This window comes from Falco biarmicus, chromosome 1 (genome assembly GCF_023638135.1).
Source record: "Falco biarmicus isolate bFalBia1 chromosome 1, bFalBia1.pri, whole genome shotgun sequence".
NCBI classification, from domain to species: Eukaryota; Metazoa; Chordata; class Aves; order Falconiformes; family Falconidae; genus Falco; species Falco biarmicus.
The window spans coordinates 46483730-46498696 of NC_079288.1; the positions used below are offsets into that span (position 1 = coordinate 46483730).

Sequence of the window (14967 nt, forward strand, 5' to 3'; positions counted from 1 at the left end):
GGCAGACAAAATATTCCTTAAGCAGCTGGTAGAAGTTTTCATAATACTAGCCCTTGTTCCCATGGGGGACTCCAACTTACCAGATGCCTGCTAGAAATACAATACAGCAGAGGGGAAACAGTCTAGGAGATTCCTGGAGTGGAAGATAACTTCCTGACACAGCTGGTGAGTGAATCAACTGGGGAAGGCATCCCACTGGACCTGCTGTTTGTTAACAGTCAAGGATTTGTGAGTGATGTGATAGTTGGAGGCTCTCTTGGGTATAGCGATCATGAAACGATAGAGGTTTTTGATTCTTAGAGAAGTAAGGAGGGAGGTCAGCAGAACTGCTACCTTGGACTTCTGGAGAGCGGGCTGACGTTGGCCTTGGGAGACTGGTTAACAGAGTTCCTTGGGAGGCAGTCCTGAAGGGCAAAGAACTGCAGGAAGGGAGGCACTCTTCAAGAAGAAAATCTTAAAAACACAGGAGCAGGCTGTCCTCGTGTGCCAAAAGATGAGCTGATGGAGAAGATGACCAGCCTGGTTGAACAGAGAACTTTGTCTGGAACTCAGGGAAAAAAAGAAAGTTTATGACCTTTGGAAGAAGGGGCAGGCAACTCAGGACTACAAGGATGTCATGAGGTTATGCAGTGAGAAAATTAGAAGGGCCAAAGCCCAAGTAGAACATAATATGACTACTGCCATAAAAGACAATAAAAAAAGTTTCTATAAATTCATTAACAACAAAAGGAGAGCTAAGGAGATTCTGCATCCTTTATTGGATGCAGAGGGAAACGTGACAAAAGATGAGGAAAAGGCTGATGTACTTAATGCTTTCTTTGCCTCAGTCTTTTATAGTAAGACCTGTTTTTCTCTGGGTACCCAGCCCCTGAGCTGGAAGACAAGGACAGGGAGCAGAATGAAGCCTCCATATTCAAAAGGGGAAACAATCAGCAACTGGCTACATCATGTAGGCACACACAAGTCTATGGAGCTGGACAGGATCCACCCAAGAGAACAGAGGGAGCTGGCAGAAGTCCTCACCAAGCCACTTTTCATCATTTATCAGCAGTTCTGTCTAACCAAAGAGGTCCCAGTTGATTGGAAGTTAGCCAATGTGATGCCCATCTAAAAGAAGGGAAGGAAGAATGATCCAGGGAACTACAGGGCTGTCAGCCTGACCTCAGTGCTGGGTAAGGTGATGGAGCAGATCATCTTCAGTGTTATCATGCGGCACATACAAGACAACCAGGGGATCAGGCCCAGCCTGATGAATCCTATGAAAGGGTACTGTCAAGCACTGGAACAGGCTGCCCAGGGAAGTGGTGGAGTCATCATCCCTGAATATTTAAGAGATGCAGATGTGGTGCTCAGGGACATGGTTAAGTGATGGACTTGACAGTGTTCGGTTAATGATTGGACTCAATGATCTTAAAAGTCTTTTCCAACCTAAATGATTCTATGATCATGATGATGGGGCAGAGTTGTGTCTTCAGCAGGTTTGCAGATGACATCAAACTAGGAGTGCCTGATACCCCTGGGGGTCATGCTGCCATTCAGAAGGAACATGTCAGTCTGCAGAAATGAACTGGCAGGAATGTCATTAGGTTCAACAAGGAGAATTGCAAAGTCCTACACCTGGGGAAAAACATCCCATTGCACGAATATATGTTGAGGGCAACCCAGGTAGAAAGCAGTTTGACCAAAAAGGACCTAGGGGTTGTGATGGGGACCAGGTTTAACATGAGCCAGCAATGTGCCTATGTAGTGAAAGAAGGTAAATGGTATCCTGGGCATAGGAGGTTCTGTGTGAACATCAGGAAACACTTTTTTTTACTGTAAGGGTGATGAAACACTGGCTTGGGTTACCCAGAGAGGTGGTAGACTCTCCCTCCTTGGAGATACTCTAAAGCAGGGGTCCTCAAACTACGGCCCGCGGGCCAGATACGGCCCCCCAGGGTCCTCAATCCAGCCCCCAGTATTTACAGAACCCCCTTACCCCCCCACCCCCCCCACCAGGGGCTGAGGGGGGAAACCAAGCAGCCACAGATGACTGCCTGCCACTTCATCTGCCTGCCAGCCCACTGGTTAAAGTTTGAGGATGCCTGGCTAAAACCTAGATTTGGTCCTGGACAACTGGCTCTAAGGGACCCTGGTTGAGCAGGGGCACTGGAAAAGATGACCTCTGGATGTCCCTTTCAGCTTCAACTATTACATGATTCTGTGGTTAAATGTTTTGTATAGGTAAAACGGATTGCTGATAGGTGTTTTGGATGCAGGGAAAGGTGGGGATGAAGTGTTAAAGAAAGGGTTTGTAAAACAGGGCAGTTACAATCTCTGTACATCACATCATAACTTACTGGTTGTACACTATTCATATTTTATAAATAAATATAAGGAAACATAAAAATCTTAGTACTTAATCCCAAAGTATTGAATTAGAATTCAGGCTTTTTTCATTGATACCACAGGCAGTGAATTGAGGATTTTCTCACAGAACATTCTTTCTGCTTCATAAATTTACTGTGATAGAGTTCAGCATTAAATGTCACTGAATATGTGACTAATACCACCTCTGTGTGTTGTTATATATAGCTGCAGGAGCCTTCAGAATTGCTTAGAATTCTTTTTTCTTAAAATGAAAATAATACTTTTTTTCTACTAATTGTAATTTTTTCCTGCCTTCAGTTCCACCAGTCATCCGAGTCTATCCAGAGAGCCAGGCAAGGGAGCCAGGGGTGACGGCTAGCCTGCGGTGCCATGCTGAAGGTATTCCCAACCCACAACTTGGTTGGCTGAAGAATGGAATTGATATCACTCCGAAGTTATCCAAACAGCTAACTCTTCAAGGTAAAGGGGCATATTTATTGTTTTCTACAGGTTGAGAATGCTCTGTCAGTGCATCCTTTCTGTACTAGTTGTCCTTCCTACATCATTTTAATCAAGGGTTGAAGTCTAAGCTAAAATATTTCATAAGATATCTTCCAGTTACTCCCCAAGGCACACATCTTCTCTGCTTTCTTTTTGTTAGAATAACAGTTGTACTTACTGGCAGGATTACCAGCAAATTCCAATATGCTCTTCTCTGTTGTTCAAAAAAGTGCAGCCTCTGAGCAGAGCAAGCAGCCCAAGACCCAGTCCCAACCTGGTATTAGAATTTGCCCCTACAACTATATTAATGCCATTCAACGAGTATTCAACACTAATACTTAAAGTAAGAGGCAATGTTTTTTTTCCTGTAAGGATTTATTCTAATGCATTTATATTGATCTAGTTATTTTTCATGAGTCCAAATTTAAATATAAATCAGAACATAGACCAAACTTTACTTGTACTGCAGCTCAGTTGAAAACAGAAGGTTTTTTTAACTGGTAGGAATCTTAGTGTGACTTGGGGACCTGGTGGCAGAAAGGACAGAAGAAGAAATACCTGAAATGCATGTGCTGTTTTCTGAGGGGTTTCAGACAGCCTCCAGGAAAGTGCAAAGACACTGCACACACAAGGAGAAAGAAACAGACAAAACAAAACCAGGAAAACCAAAGCAAAAACACCAAAACCAAACCCAAGCCCTAAAGTAAAGTCTTATTTTTAATCAACAATAAAGTTTATTAAATAAATAAATAAATAAAGAATAAAAACCAAACTGGTATTTATGAATCTTCTGTGAATCCTCAGGGCTCAGCAAATTCAATGAACCTGCCCAGCACAAAACCTTCTAGCTTCTGCAGTCCTTCTGGTGATTTTTAACTAGCCAGAGCAAAAAAAAAAAAAAAAAAAAAGTAATGCTGCCATTGTTCCTTTCAAAGCCTTCTCTTGTTCATCTGCAGAAACAGGATGTGTGTTAGGATAAGACAGTAGTCAGCGTGAGAAACAGCAGAGCAGGCAGACAGCAATGCTTCTCTGAAGAGAGTCTTACATTCCCTATAGGTGTCATAGTCCTCTGTTCTTTAATGGCCCTGTCTTCTGGGTGTATATGAACAATTACCTTGCAGAAACACTTTCAGCAATGAGCAGAAAGTGATGTACTCCTCTTCCGTAGTAGCACCCTGTTAATTACTCCTGTAGGGATTTGAGTGGATTTTTTTTCCCTCTACCTCTGTATCGTATATTTGAGATAAATAAATAAAAAGGTTTCTTCTCCAAGCAAAATACATTTTCTAGAATATTATTATTTGAAGTAAAATTTTGAAAATCTCGTTGTGTTTTCCCTGAATTTTTCCCAGGTTGAACTATCTATGTCTTAGCTTCAAGCAAAAGGTGGTTTAAGAGGAGCATTACACCATAACCTGGTGCCTTCTCTTGTCCATACTTCAGAATACCTATAAAGCTGTTTTTGTCAGATAGGTCTGACAGTTGAACAAGTATACTATACTTAAAATGCATTGAATCACATCATTATTCACAGCACATTATTTAAAATACTTTTGCCTGTGAAACCTGGACTGTTTGTTGACATTCCTGCTCAAGCCGACATACAACTAATTCATGGTTTCCTTGGACTCCTATGCTGATGTAGGTGTAAAATTCCAATGTGCCTGTTTTCTTCTGTTATTACACTGCATTCACACACACACAAAAATGAGGTGCCTGCTAGAAACAGATAATTTTATTAAAATTATTATTTATGTTTAACTTTAGCCCATTATGTTCCATGGAAGCTTGGGTTATTTTGTGTAAAGTCAGTGATAGTGGCAACTGACCAAATGCAACACAATAAAAACATAGCATTTACCTGATTTTAAAGACAGTGATAGTCATTTAAACATATATAAAACCTCAGGCTGATATTTGGCTTTGAAGTGCAAAATCAGCTGAGGTATTCCAGTTATCCGTGAGATAAATAATAGTGCATGGAATTCACTAGCCAGTTGAATACATTTAGATTAGTTTGGCATGCATCCAAGTTATGAACTCAGAAATGAAAATGGCTTAATTAGCATGAGCGGAAAAAGCCTTCTGAATGTATAATCTGAAAGCACTGTAGCATGTCCGCCTGCTGAATTTTTCCTCTTCTTTCAGCAAATGGTAGTGAGGTTCACATCAGCAACGTGCGCTATGAAGATACAGGAGCGTATACTTGTATTGCAAAGAATGAAGCAGGGGTGGATGAAGACATTTCTTCTCTTTTTGTAGAAGATTCTGCTCGGAAGACCCGTAAGTATTACGAGAAGTATAAAAATACATGTAGCCCTCACTTAAACATTAAATTCATATTAAAAACTATGAAACATTGAATACATTAAAGTGAGAATGTGTAGATAACTTGATTTTAAAAAAGTTTACGTAATGATATCCAAGAGTCATCGAATGCAGAGTGTGTAATCTGAAGTTTATTTAAAAGTAAAATGAAATCTCTGATTCATTCTGTGAACTGACATATTTTTCACTTTGCTGTTAAAATTTGGATAGCTTCCTCATGATAGATGTGTTGTATATGAAGGGAATATGAAGGGAAAAAGGAACTGGGTGCCTGAATAAGGCAAAGCAGCAGTAGTCATGGTGTTGTTTCTAGGGCTTGATGGTAGTGTGGGAGGAAGACTTTTTCCAGTCTTTCTTCCTGTATGTTCTTGAGGTAAACCAAGTGTCAAATTTGGCACTCATGACATGAGAGTCATCACAGGACTTCATCTCACCTGCTGGAGTGCTTAGCAGGTCCAAATCAGTTCCAGCCTGCCCATGCTGCCTTGTGCCTGGATAACCGTGGCTCTCCAGAAATGCTGAGCAACAGTGATCACATTCATTTGCTAAGTTGGGAGTTCAATGTGCCAAAGAAATCTCTACCACTACCAAGATGTAGCTTCCTTTATCCTCTGTTGAATGGTAGTGGGTCCTATAAACCTTGTTTACCTGCCATTTATCTGCCTTGATTCTTCTTTCCCCTTCCATTTCTTTCCTCTGCTCAGAAAAATGCATTCCTGAGTTTACACTTCACCTGTTTGGTTTTGCCTTTTTTTTTTTTTTTTCCTTTTAAATATGTTACTTTAATGACTACTACATATTGATTAGAAGTAAATCTAGTAAAATGATAGTTATTTTTACTATTGAGTCTGATTGCATTAACTTAAGGCATTCCCGTTCATCTAGAAGCTTATTCAACAGTGCCAAGTACTTGACGGAAGATACCAGAGGCAGAATTAGTAGCGCTGGAAACCTGCCTGACACTTCCTGTGACATGATACTGAGTTCAGCTACATGGGGGTTTATTAAGCTTTAAACGCTTCAGAGGAAGTCTTCCATGCAGGAAAATTTTATAATTCAAATGTTAATATCTTTACTTAGCTGCTTTCAGTAATACTAATTATAACTGTCATTTCAAAAGTCTTAACTTGTTTTTTTTTAACTGTCATGAAAATGACTCCTCAGACATTCTGAGAAGGCAGCTGAGGATAAATAAATTATCTGATCATGCTGAATTCCTAGTAATCCGGTGATACGAAGTAGCTTGGTCACCTCCATTTGCCTTCTGCAGTCTGTGAAAACTGTGAATTTTGCCAAATTACAAAACTAGAATTTGTTTATGTTTGGTTAAGATTTGTTTACCCTTAACAAGAAAACATTTATATACACCTGTCCAGTTTCCAAGATTTTTAGTTACCTAATTGTCGTATCCTCTAAAGAACTGATCTGTGGCGATTATGCAGAAATAGCTACACGTATGCAAAATCCTGTTTTCAGGAATTGTAATGTGATACAGTAATTTTAGATCAGCTAACTACAGGATTTGTAAAATCACATGCTATGGAATGAGCACCACTTGCAACAAGTGCTTTAAAATCTACTGGCAGTAAGTTATGATGACCATCAGTGTCATGAAAGATGTGAATGAAGGAAGACGTAATATAAACCCAGTTACTTCTAAGACAATCCAAAAGACATAGTCTAATTTCTTCCTATAGAAGTCATTTACTCTTCAAGTTCTGTGGTGTGTATTGAGGGGAAGAACTTTACCATTGTGTTCCCTGATGTCTGGACATGGTTTCTTAAAAATTGGTGAATTTGTGAATACATATATAGTCCATAGCTGCATAATTACATTATTCAAATATAGGTGCAATAGCTGTTTACATGAGATGCTTACTTTGATACTCTGATTTGCTTGCTTTGGCACAGAAACCCATTTCTGTACATGCAAGAAGATTAAGCTAGATACTAATAAAAAAAAGTAGTTACTATCAATATCATTATCACAACTACATGAATAAACTGCCTTCATGGGTACAAATTTTCATACAAGCAATTTAAAAAAAATGCTTCTGTTTTAAAAAAAGTCCCTTGACAGGGAGGAGTTGCTAGCATTAGAAAACTGAGATTAAGAGAAGGTCTTTATTATTAACTCTTCTCTGCTTGTTTTTATATTTCTCCCAGAACATGAGTTCATGCAGCCGATTAGGGATTATTAGGGAAGAAAATGACACAGGTAAAACCATCTGGATAGGATTGCGGGCTTTTGTTCCCCCACCTACACATTTTAAACACAGTACTACTACTACTTTAATTTAAAACCTGCTGATTCGGTCACACAAGTTACACTCTAAAGATAGTCTCTGGTGATGTAAATGTGATTTCATATGATCTGATATAGAGTATGCCTGTCATAGGTGACATTTTTAAAAATAATTTTGCTTTTATCCTCCTTTAAGAGAATAAAGCAGATGTGTTTACCTTTATAATTTTTTATTCGTCCCCCTCTCCTTACTGAAGTACTCCCTTTTGGAATTCTTAGGATATTGCTTTGAACGAAAGTAGAACACATTCTCACTAGCTTGTCAGTTAATCTGAATTTGTATACTTTTTATGTGTTACATAAGGTAGAAATCATAGCAAAATAAAAGCATTTCAGAACATTGAGTTGATTGGCTATTGAGAAGGTAGTGAGAACTTCTGCAGTGGAGCTCAAAAATGTAAAATACAATTGCACTGCACTGAGCCTGATAGTCATTTTTTAAGCCACCTAATGAATTCGGGACGTGGTTCCGTCTTTACCAGTGTATGGATTTTATTTCCTAGAAATTTTAATAGTCAAAGGAAACGTTCTCTTTTGTACTTATCTGACCCATTGTTTATATGCATACAAAAGCTTTTGGGTTTTAATGCTACTTTGCATGATAAGCTAAATTTTTGGTAGTTATCAGCGGAATTTCATTTTCAACACATCCCAAATTTGTTATGCAGAAAACTCAGCACAGTGCTTTGAGAAAACTTTAATATATGTAGTAAAAAGGTCATGACTAGCTCGTTCCTTTGGGAACAGGTGGTATAAACAGCTCCTAAGAGAAAAGTTTATATTTTCTGGCACCTCTACCTAAAATAAAACTAGTGCCATTATGGATAAATAGATTGTTAAATAATAAGCGAAGCTTTCCTTCACCTGTGTGGCTAAAAGTGTTAGCAGATTGCTAGCTTTCCAAAATTCACAGCATTGATTAGAGGCATCTGATGCATCTGTCTGTATTATAAACAGAAAAGAGAGTGAATGGCAAACCTATACTGAACACACTGTGGGAAGTGTGATGCTAATAGCAAAGTTAAAAATATGCAATGTAGATTATGACTTAGGGGTGTCAGGACATTGTTTATTTTGAAGTTTGCAGTTTCAGAAATTTGAATTCCAGTTCCCATGAAAAATCAACATATTTTAATGATAATGATTTATCATCAAGGTGGTAATTTGAAATAGAAGTGAATGGAAAATACTGTAAAACTGCTTTCTCATCCAGAACTGTTCAGTAGATGCCAGCACTGAACACTGAACCATCGTTCTATCACACTTAAGTACAATTTTTAATAGTGGATGACAGACTCAAGAATAGTTTGACCTCTTGTTAACACGTCAGCCTTTTCCAGTGTGCACTAAAAATAAAACTTCTGAAAACATGCTTATGCTTTCATTTTGGCATTGTCTCAGGTAAGAGGAATTAAATTTTCTTTAAAATACCTTAAGTTCAGCGTTGTCTTTTACCAGTTAACTCATTCTGTAGCTAAAATTTGATATACTTAATGTGTCCAAACACATGCACACTTTTTGCTAGATTTTTGAAGTTGTAATGGAAATTTTTAGTTTATATTACCTATATAAATACTTTTACAAGTACAAGTGATAAGCATCTGGTCCTGTCTATTATCAGATTCTGTTTAATTCCTCAGATGTTGACCATTTAGACTGAAGCATTCTTTTAGTGCTGGCTGTCTCAAACAACAGGTTTTTTATTGCTTTTAGTTTTTAATTTTTCTGCTAATATACTGTGGTCAGTCCTAAAAGAGATATTAGGAAGAAAACATGATTTCACTCATGTTAAAAAATGCTACGCCATTTTATTGAAAGATTTGTACATCACACTCTGGGACTTGGTATTGATGGTTCATGCAGCGAGATTCTAACTAGAACATATGGCAACAAAAACAATGTGTTTGACACAGTAAAAATCTCCAAGCAGTCACTGATCTATACAGTGGGGTGACACTTCTTGGGAGTTCAGTAGAGTTCTGAAGATACTATTTGCACTCAGTAGACCCAGGCTTTAGGATTACCAGAATAGAGCAGATTCTCAATGTATCTGCTTTTTCTTTGCTCTATGGACTTACGTAGATGTGAAAGTGAGGATAATTTTCTTCTTACGCTCTTGGCTATTCTTGGCTCTTTGAGTGGTCCTCCAAGTAGCATCCAAGGAAAGGTAGGTAAGGAGGAATAAGGCTGAGTAAATTGAAGAAGTTAAAGAGACCTGGGGAGAGGGGCAATGGAAGAGGCCAATAATGTGAGGAAGAAAGGGAGGACACAGGTAGCAGCAGGTGAAAGAGGACAGGTTACTGAGACCATTTAAACACTGCAGGAGAGAGGATGGAAGGAAAAGGGATAGGAGCACAAGGGCAAAGTGATCCTTAAAAGATACATAATAATCCTCTATATAAGATGTGGAATTGCATCCAGGAGTATCTAGTCACTTTAATGTCATTACATTTTTGTGATCACACAGTGACAGTGTATGTCTTATACTGCTGCTCCTTTTTCATCCACGTGGACAACACCACCACTTCTAGTACCAATCAGAATAAATAAGAGTGATATCTGAGAAACTGAACTTTATACTGTTCTAGTAGGTGGAACATTGTATTTAACTTGCCTTTTTAAGAAATAAAGCATATTGGAGTGTAAATGTATATTAAAGGAAAATCTGCAAGTGTGAAAAGAATTAGTCAAAAGAAGGTTTTTAGGTAGGAACAGTCTGTAGTGTGAGATAATTTTGATAACATTTATTTATCTAGTTGTTCATGTATCATTTTGACCACCTCTGTCAGTAGTTGATTTCCCTGATCTATGTGTCTAAATGCAGTTTTACTATTTAAATGCTCAGTAATTCTTCTTTAGGCTTTGAAGTATTCTGCTTCTGTGTCAGACCTGAAGGTCTTGTGTGTGTGAAAGCCTGTCTGCTTTTTCTAATAGCAGTCGCTGCAGAGCCAGTTGTGGAGAGCCTGACTGTCTTCTTGAGAATGTCTGTAGGCATTGGGAGGTTGCTATTAGGTGCTCCCAAAGCCGCCTGCTCTCCAGGCTGCACAAGCCCAGTTCTCTCATTAATGTTCTTCCTGGTGTGCATACATTTCATATGGTCTTTGTTCTCCTATCTTCTTCTCAACAGGGCCCTTGCCTGAGAACTTCTAGATTTTGTAAAATCTGTTGGAAAATCTATATTTTAATCTGAGAAGATTTAGCCTTAAGTAAATGTTTCAAGAAAATGTTCTCCTGTGACTGGAAACTACTTATGATCATTATGACATTTTATACAGATGTAAAACATTTATTTGCTTTTCCCACTAGATTATTATTTTTTTCTGTATTAATTAGCATCTTAAATTAATAAAGAGGAAAAAAAAATAATTACCTCTGTAATTCTTGTGCCTTTTTGGCTCCTTATATACCTTTTCAGAACATTCATTTTAAAGTATCATGAGTTTGATAGTCAACAAGAGCCATGCAGCATATACAGTGAATAGATCTGTATATCCTACTCTTACAACAGGAGCATCTAAAATATTTCTGAATGCAAAAACTGTGCTGTTTTAAAAACTGTTCTCTAGAGACTGGAAACTTTTTGTGCTGTGAATTACATTTTCCCTCAATTTTGCAGTTAAAGCCATCAAGAATGAGCTAGTTGGTCTGGGTGATAGCTGGATAACCCCTGCTGTGACTGGTGAAAACATTCTGGGGATTAACAACCTGCTCTAAAGCTCATTGAAGACAGCAGAGTCTCCCCTACTGTCATGATCCCCTAATAATACCTGAATTCAGCTGTGCTGGAAGGAGCCTCTGACGTAATCACATTTATAATACAACTAGCAGTTTAAAATCTGGTTTTAGTTTCATTCCAATGTAGCTTGATTTTTCAGAACATATATTTAATGGATTCATAGATTTAAGCATGATGCAACCATTTCATCTAATGGTATCTTCTCAATTTCACAAGATTGCATCCTGCTCTGCCTCAGTACAGATTTAATGCTTTGTTTGTCTGAAGTGTATCCTCCCAGAAATGTATCTGCTTGAGTTAGAAAGACAGAGTCAGAGAATCCCTTGTTTCTCTTTGTATTTTGCTTTACTAATTAACCAGTTTCAGTAATGTGGAATAATGTTTAGTTTTCATATTGAAGCCAGTTTTTCCCTCAGTTTCTTCCTTTGATTCTCAGTTTTTCCCCAATAAATTGACCTCAAGAATTCTTGCCCTATGAATATACCATCATTAAATATTGATTATTTACTCTCAGATACACTAAGTAGATGTTTCTCATAATAAGATGGTTACCATAGGACTCAGACGGTCTCCTTGCCTAGAGGATTGTAATTGATTTTGGTATGGTTTTCTTGAAAAATGGGAACGGCTCTTTGCAGAAGGAAATTTATTATTTGAATCTTTAATGTTCTGGAGAAAAAAATAGAAATTTGGTAACATTTTACTTCCATGTCCACTGATCCCTTGTCATTTTTTTCCAGCAGTATCAGCAGTGGAAGTTTATGTTTATATACTACCTGCCCTATATCCTATCAGGCCTCGCTTTCCAAATCCTGTGCCTTCCCACCTTCTCAGCCCCCCACTGGAAACATCAACTGTATTATGTTTCCCTAGATGTCTAAATTTACATTTGGCTGTATCAAAATGTAATCATTTTAGCAATGTACTTGAAAAAGTAATTGAAACAACTTTTTGAAACTGTCATTTATCATAACAGGTGATTTGCAGGCTTCTTAGGAAATTATTTTATGTTTGTTTACAGATCATTGATGAAAATGGTTTAGACAACTCACTATCCATTGCTCTGGACACATTCCAGCACTGTTGTCTTCACCTTTACTAATGATTTAACAATGAAAGCTACTTTTTCAGATTAATCAATTTGGCAGTTTTTATTCAATTAACATGTACTTTACTACTATAGTATAACTTGTTTAATCAGAATATTCTGTGTTAACAGATCAGATGTTTAGCAAAATTCCAAGTTACATCTGTATGGATTTTTACATTCCAAACTTATAATTGCATCTGAAGAATATAATCAGGTTTGTTTGGGGTGACCTGGTTTCCGCTAGAATGTATTAGCTGACCTATAATCATACTCATTTCCTTTGATTTCTTACTGAATTGAATTCTGTGCGAGTGTTGTCTATTCTTTTGTCTGGGATATACACTTCAGTCTAACCTGCAGCTACTCAAGTTACCAAGTTCCAAGGAGTGGGGGAGCTTCTAGGGGCATATGTAGCAGTACTGCTCTTGAACTTCATGATATAGTCTGAAAATTATTCAAAACTAATAGCACCAGACCAAACATCTGAAACAACTTTTAGCAAGTATTTTTATGTACTTCATTTGAACCTTTTTATTTTAAATGTTTGTCTTGACTACACATCATTTACTCTCTTTGTGGTTCCTTTGTAAGGTAGAAAGTATTTAATCAGCCTCTTAATTATTATACTGCTTCTGTGAAAATAAGGAAAAATATTTATAGAGGTATATTCTCAATGGAACATTAAGAAAAAACGTTCATATCAGTCCAATTTAAACCTTGAATAATTCTGGTATCACAATACTTCTACCTTGAGCAATCGTTTGTGGTGATTTCTGGGTCCTTTGCTGCTGCATTGATGTAAAGGAATGTCAAGCTGTTGGAACTTCATCTGTTAGCACAAAAATGGAATGTTAATTGTAACTAAAGCTGCTACTTTTCTTGAGGACTGATATTTCTCTCTTTTTGTAAATAGGGTCCTTATTCTAGCACTCCAGCATCTCTACAGTAACTGATAAAGGTGGCTTTTCATTTTCTAGCTTGCAGTACATGCAGATGTACTTTAAGGAATTTTCAAACATTTTAGTAACTGATAGCTTTCTCCTCCATACTACTGGATTTAGCAGCATTTAAAGCATGAGCACACAAGCTGACAGGCCCACTGCAGATTTATGTTGATGGCTACCTTTGATAGTCACAAACACAGATTTGGATCAACCCAACTCCTTGAAGCCATAAGGCAAATGAAAATCATCAGCCTGATCTTGTTGAAACACTATGGGGAAGCAGAAGAATTCAAACATAGACCAAAGATAATTTGACACGGTGTCTTGACAATACACTTATGAGGAAGATTGAGTTGGCAAGATGTTGCTGCCTTTTTTCTTGATACAAAGTACAGTAATAATCACAAATAGAGGAAGAAGAAATGGCAACTTCCATCTGTGGAATTTGTTTATTTAGGTTAGATTCAGGTAGTAGTAGGACCAATGGAATTGGTCCAAATTTCATTTTTTAGTCAAAATAAAGTTAGCTGAATGTGGAATATAATGCATAGCTAAGGACTATAAATAAATCATTTTATAATCTTAAAAAAAGGATAGGAAGGAAAAATTATAGTAGCATGGGAATATTTAATTGAAATAATGGAATAGAGACCATCAGTGTAATCTATAGATCTAAAAAAGAAAATCTGGCAGTTCAGAAATCAGGAAAATAAAAAAGAGTGATCATCAAAGACAAGGGAATATTTCCAGGGTGATTTTCAGATACTTAAAATTCATATACTAGTAAAATATTTGGAAGTGAAGTAACTTTAAAAATCCATTGTTGGGTTTTTTTTTATCTTCTTCTTTCTCAATGACTTTGACAGGTATATTTATCAGTTCTGCTTTGGTTTCTTCTCAGTTTCAATGTAGCATAATCCTATGGAGCTAGTCATAGATCATGAAAACATGTTCTGTTCCCTTTAAACAGTGTTGTGGGTTTATTGTTGTTTATTTCATTTTCTGGTTTTTAGAATATTTTCATTCTCTTAATGTTTTCGAAAACTTCATTTTATAAAGTGCAGTTTAGTTTACTATTGATTAGTATGACTTCTTAAGTATTTCTCTAAAATTTATTGAGGCATACGTGTGTACCTTGGGGAGACAACTATCATGATAGAAAATTATCAAGTAATGCTATTAAGGCATTTTCAAGACCAATTTGACAGTACTTGATGATATTTTAATATTTGGTTGCTTTTACTCTTGGTCATCCATCACGGACTCTTGTGTTGCAAAGCAACCTCTCCTACAGATTCCGACTAGTCACAAAAAGCAGGATTAAAATTATCTGCCTTATGTACTGTGTCTTGTGATTAAATTTAAAAAATAATATACCCGTTCCATACCACTAAGTAGATCTATTTCTAACTGTGCCATTTTTGTGTATTACCTAACATAGACCTATTACCTAACAAGGGATTATGTGATCTGAATGCTACTGACTTGACAGCTTTATGGCCATCATAAGCAACCAGGCATCTCCACTGTCTAGAACTTGGAATGAGACTGAAAGCCTTTTGACTGTGATTTATGGCCTAAATTTTCTCTGAAAGCCTTTATGCAATGTTAATAGAAGCTTCCTGTCATATCTTATACTGAATGGTACCTATTTACCTAATTTCTTCAGAGATAATTTATGCTGGCATTTAATTTTATGGCAGAGCTAAACAAG

General features: G+C 37.2%; 1 protein-coding gene across 4 annotated transcripts in view; it reads left to right on the forward strand.

Annotated features, from left to right (window-relative positions):
• The window catches only part of FSTL5 (follistatin like 5), a 322895-nt gene that overhangs the window by 249038 nt on the left and 58890 nt on the right, over nt 1-14967 (forward strand). For all 4 annotated transcript variants that reach the window (XM_056358066.1, XM_056358085.1, XM_056358076.1 and 1 more), the window contains exons 9-10: nt 2668-2829; nt 4999-5133. In XM_056358066.1, the coding sequence (XP_056214041.1) occupies nt 2668-2829; nt 4999-5133 (297 nt within the window). The remainder of the gene's footprint in view (nt 1-2667; nt 2830-4998; nt 5134-14967) is intronic.